This window comes from Oncorhynchus gorbuscha, linkage group LG12, assembly GCF_021184085.1.
Source record: "Oncorhynchus gorbuscha isolate QuinsamMale2020 ecotype Even-year linkage group LG12, OgorEven_v1.0, whole genome shotgun sequence".
Classification (NCBI taxonomy): domain Eukaryota; kingdom Metazoa; phylum Chordata; class Actinopteri; order Salmoniformes; family Salmonidae; genus Oncorhynchus; species Oncorhynchus gorbuscha.
Window position 1 is genome coordinate 69,660,639 of NC_060184.1, and position 5,454 is coordinate 69,666,092.

At 40.2% G+C, this 5,454-nt stretch overlaps 1 protein-coding gene across 1 annotated transcript; it reads right to left on the minus strand.

The window, feature by feature from the left end:
- Positions 1–535: 535 nt before the first annotated feature.
- On the minus strand, positions 536–5,075 carry cops5 (COP9 signalosome subunit 5). The gene is made up of 8 exons (XM_046290851.1): positions 4,746–5,075; positions 4,277–4,511; positions 3,952–4,080; positions 3,446–3,511; positions 2,993–3,078; positions 2,614–2,725; positions 1,500–1,648; positions 536–807 (listed from the first exon to the last, which is right to left on the minus strand). The coding sequence occupies exons 1-8, from the start codon at positions 4,880–4,882 to the stop codon at positions 717–719; spliced, it is 1,005 nt and encodes a 334-aa protein (XP_046146807.1). The 5' UTR covers positions 4,883–5,075; the 3' UTR covers positions 536–716.
- Positions 5,076–5,454: the final 379 nt, after the last annotated feature.

A 5,454-nucleotide genomic window follows, 5' to 3' on the forward strand; every position in this document is an offset into this window, starting at 1 on the left:
GGGTTGTGTGAATAGACTTGTGTGCATGGCTCCCGTCTCTGTGCTGCATCATTGCAGCGGCCCAGCTTGACGACTCCGTCACCCTGAAGGACTGTGTACCATTGAGACAACCTGCCCCGAGAGCCACTCCACGAAGATATCTCGACCAGGCCAGCCAGTGTTTACGTTTGAGCCGATGCAGCAGCTTGAGTTTGTTGTTCCATTATGTAATGCTATGATTGGCCAGAGTTGAAATGACTGGCTAACTGGTTGTAGATTTGAGAAATATGTAACCATGGTCTTTGTTAAAGTGTTAGGTTGTACTCTACTCCAGCCAATGCCAAGCAGCCATGGGACATGACAATGGAACAGCACTGTGTCATGTTGAACCCAAAGGAGCATACCATTCAAATGTCTGCAAGCATTCAAAAAGAAGAAATCTACATTATTTAGTGTATGCTTAAAGAAAAGCAATTAAGTTAAAACAATATGGTTCATCAACCTCAGGAATACTTCACTGAAAACTTTAGTCAAGGAAATAAATAACGAACGTAGATACACTTTAAACACCACTATTTATTTATGTGCACACAAGATGAGATCAATCATTCACTAACTTTCTTCAGATAATAAGTGACAGATCATTCTGCTAACAAGAATCTAAATGCTAAACATACACAGTAATACACACACACACACACACACGAGGCGTGAACTCGACTTGGGCCGTTTCGGGCTTAGTTGGCAGACGTGTTGATTTGATTGAAGAGTTTATCCTTGATGACTTGAGACATCAGACCATGGATCGCCTCAATGGTCGTCTTGCAGCTAGAATAGCCAGGGGAAAAAAGGAAAGTGAAGTTTCGCTCTGGACATGAAGAGGTGACACAGATTACCTATCAATCAACAGACCAGGCAGATTAATAAACAGATAGATGTTGCATTCATGGGAGAAACTCAAGAAATCCCAGCTTGAATAAATAAGCAGACATTGATTAGTTAGGTAGGACAAGCCACCAGCTAAAACAGTAACTAATCATTCTTATCACATCTACACACAAATCATTTGTGATCAAAATGGTTGCAAAACATATCGCAATAATAGGGATATTGGATAACTTAAAGGCCTAAGCAGGTCAGAGATTTAGATTTGACATTGATGGTGTTCATCAGACAATATCATAAAACAGATCAATGAGAATTGATTTTGTTTTTGTCAGCCGTTTATTTCACTACTGTGGAGTTTAACAGCATTGGTTTACGGTTTTCAATAACATCAGCAATCATCATCAAAGTAACAGTAAATGAGGAATTATCAACACTCCAGTCAGTCAATACCTCCACCTAAACAAAACATATGGTGATGTATGCTTCTATGTCAACAAACTATTGACCATGACAATATTAGAGAATCACGCTATGAATCAATCACTAAATAACCCGAGGTCTGGTACTGAATGCCAAATCAATAAGTTAGCCAAAAATGCCTAATAAACATTATCTAAACTGTGTTGCCTTACCTGTCTCGTGTAGCTTTGGCCAGTTTGTCCTCAGACTTCCTGTCGTGTGTGTCCAGGCCCAGCATGAAGCTTCCTCTTCCCAGCTGAGCCTCCGACTGCTCCAGCTTCTCAGACAGGTCAAACACCTGGCCTGTGGTGTATTCTGAATTCTGCGGACATAAGGTAACACACATTGGATTATGTACCTATATGTTATATTGTCATGAGACGAAAGTATACGATTAAGTTCATCAAAGTGCGTGGAAGCAGTAGCCTATATACTGGTCCGTATGTGGGCTTTCTTTACACACACACACACACACACACACACACACACACACACACACACACACACACACACACACACACACACACACACACACACACACACACACACACACACACACACACACACACACACACACACACACATGTTCATGCACAATTTCACCACCAACTATTTTCTTCACCGCTACTGGGACATTCAATACAAGTATGCCAAACTTGATAAAGGCTTAAATGGCTTGCCAAGTCGCCGTGAAAAGGGATCGTGAAAAGGTTTGCCTAAGGTGAGGCCGTGTTTTCCACGGAGCAGGTAATTAGGAGACAATGACAGGGGCCCAGACTGTGGTAACAGTGTAGTCACTGACAAAGCCCTTTGCCAATGGAGCAGCCAATTCCTGACAACTAGTCAATCCATCTTAATCCAGAATGCCCAGAGTGCACTGTTTGGATAGTCCGCTGCCTTTAGACTGTTTAGCCAGAGCGGCGGCATCCACAATGGGAATTCACTGGGGCTTTCAATCTCTAGAATGTACTGGCAATGAGGGAGATGATCCATAGTAAACCACAGTGACAACTGTGTCACATCTCCAACGCATAGATTATTTGTTTGCAGGTTAACGTGGTGGCCTCAGTCATATTAATTAACCCATTTTTGTAAATCTGTTTACAGACCTTAAAAAAACAAACATAAAATGGCTATTAATAACAATCTAAATAAACAGAGGGATTTGTATTCATATGCAAGACCTCTACTTCAGCTGCTCCTTGATTCTGCATTGAATTGTTAGATATCTCATTGTAAAGTGTTCTTGAACATTGCTTGATATAGAGTTATATTCCAAACACTTACCGTCAGAAGACTTGAAGAGCTCAGAGTGTTGACCCAGTATTTATTCCAGAGGAGCTCCAGTAATTTCCGGTCGAGGGAAGACTTGAAATAAGTCACCTCCAGGGCATAATACCTAAACAAACAAAACCCCATGGCACTTAGTGAATAATTACACAATGTCAATTAAATGAAGAATATATGACCTTTTATTTACCACAGTGTTACGAAGGCATTATTAAAACATAATAACTTGAACTTGTGTTATAGGCTACATCAACCTAAACACACGTTTTTATTTGAAGTAACTTGTCATGGTTATACATAGACAATTTGCAAGATAATGCTTAAGATGATTTGTGTGCCTAAACATTCTGCCAGTTAAATGTCCAACAGGACTCACTGTTTGCAGTGCACACCGAAGTCTTCGATCTTGTTCAGGGGAATGGTCTGATACTCAGAGGGTCCTTCATCAGGAGGTTTGTAACCCTGAAAACACAGACAATTATTAGACTCATTGATAAATTGATATTCAGAGAGAGGAAATGTGGTCTTAAAATATTTGCCCAATTTGATAGAGACACCCAGCTATCCATTAAGGAATTAGCCAATTAAGGAATGGAGACAATTAACACGAGTTAACACAAGATTGACAATTAATCATAATATTATTTATTATAGATACAAGAAAACCTTAAAAATAAGTGTTCCATGTTGTATGGGTAAAAAATACTGTACAAAAATTATATATTATGTATTTATGAGTGGAATATCTTCTGCAGTAATTTTGTACCCAACTCTAACGTAATAGAGCTAAAGACTGAAATAATTGCAATAAACACATTTTACGCCTTACTTTGGGATATGTTCTGAAGGCGCCAAGATTGACTTTCCCTGCAGATATGGTGCGAGTGGGGTCGATCTGGGAGGGAAACAGATACAGTAGAACAGGAAAATGCATTCTGAGGTCACAGTCTCTAGAGATCACCCCAAGCCGGCCACCAGGTGTGAAGTTTTTTTCTTAACTACTGCTGCCAGTGTATTCAAAGAACACACTTAATTACCCTATGCCCTTGAGACTGGAGCACTGCGAATCCAATCAAGTGCAAATAACATCTACAGTTACAAAAGCCAAATATTTGCCCATGCCTCTTGGTGAACGACTACCATACATCAACAACCACTAAAGGGATGCCTAAACCTAATTGCACCCCTCTCAGCTACTCATGCATTACTTTGTACCTGCAAATTCAAAAAGAAAACCAAAGTACTGTATTTAGGAAATGCAAATTCAAACATGTGTATTTCACAGGTATTGAGCTATTGAACTATATGCTAAGGTTGATCTTTCACTGTACTCACCACCACTGCCACGAAGGGCTCTTGAAACTGCTGGTTGAGCATCTGAGTGCTGACATCGATACCTGACAACCAGCAGCCGTAGCCTGGATGACTGTGGTACCAGCCAATGGCGTTCTCCAGCCGACCAACCTGACAGTTCACAAATGGCATCAGCATCAAGTCAATGAAGAGAGAGTGTCCATTAAGAGATAATGGACACTATGTTTCAAACTATGTTACCCTTGTGATAAACAGTTCTCACTAAAATATAATGTTTTATCAATCATTTTCTGCACCCTTGAGGACGAAAAACACATCCCTCCCTTCCAGGAGTCAGTCATAATACCTGTTTGGCATTCTCAATGTAGGCAGCCATGTATTCATAAGCCGCAGCCTGCGCGTTGACCCGGGTCTCTGTGCCCTCCACTGGTAAGGCAAAGCTGTCCATGATGTTCATGGTCTCCCCGTCCACTTTCCCCAGCATCAGTCCCATCACCTCTAGGTTGCCCCCGGACCTGGCGTGCATCACCATTTTCAGCAGCGCCAGAGCAGAGATCTTGCAGTACTTAAAGTATTGATGACTACGGGACATAAATCATAGTAGTGTGAATTATGCATAAGTTATAATGACATGCATTTGTCATTGCCAGTTCAGCTAGCTAGCAATGTAGGGAGAATTTCCATTGTTGACATGCTAACTAGCTAGCCAATTTAGCTAGAAGCTAGCTGGTAAAGCTACGTTAACTCAGTCCAACAATGAACTAGCAAGCAGTTGCAAAGAAAAGCAACTGACAATCTATAAAATGTATACTTACTCCTTTGTCCATGGCTTCGCAGCAAGGATTTCTTGCTGTTGTTTTTTGTCATATTTATAGATTTCATCTATGCTCTGAACTTCCTGCATACTGTTTTGTAGCTCCCATGTTTTCTGTGCCATGCTACTCCCTGCCATTTTGATAAACTGGTTTCACTACCTCTCTAAAATATAAAGTAATAGTAGAGAAAACAGGTAGATAGAACTAGAGTGCTATCAAACGCTGAATAAAAAAAACTCTAGCTAGGTAATTATAACATAATCAAAAACCGGTATCCCTTGCTCATCTACTTGTTCAGGGAGCCATGACACTGGTCTGTACCATGCTGTGGGAAAGGAGGACATGCACCTTTCAAAATATTAAATATTAGGTGATATTTATGTTCAGTTCATGACTATCGCAACATGTAAAACTATCAAATTAGCCCAGAAATGCATGGAATTTAACAAATAAACTCATGCTTTTATTCACCAACAGCTCAATAAAACACCCATTGACGTGATGGTTGAGTCCAAACAACACAGCAGACGACGTGATACAAATCGAAATACTGACATCTTCTGGGGAATGTTTGAAATGCAGACGCTTTTTACTGATTTGTTATTTGGAAACAAAGTAATTAGTACATTTAATTTAGATTTGAAAGCCAAATAATGTCAATGTGTTACTATTGTTAGAGTGGTGAAGCACAATTTTCGATTCTTAAAAA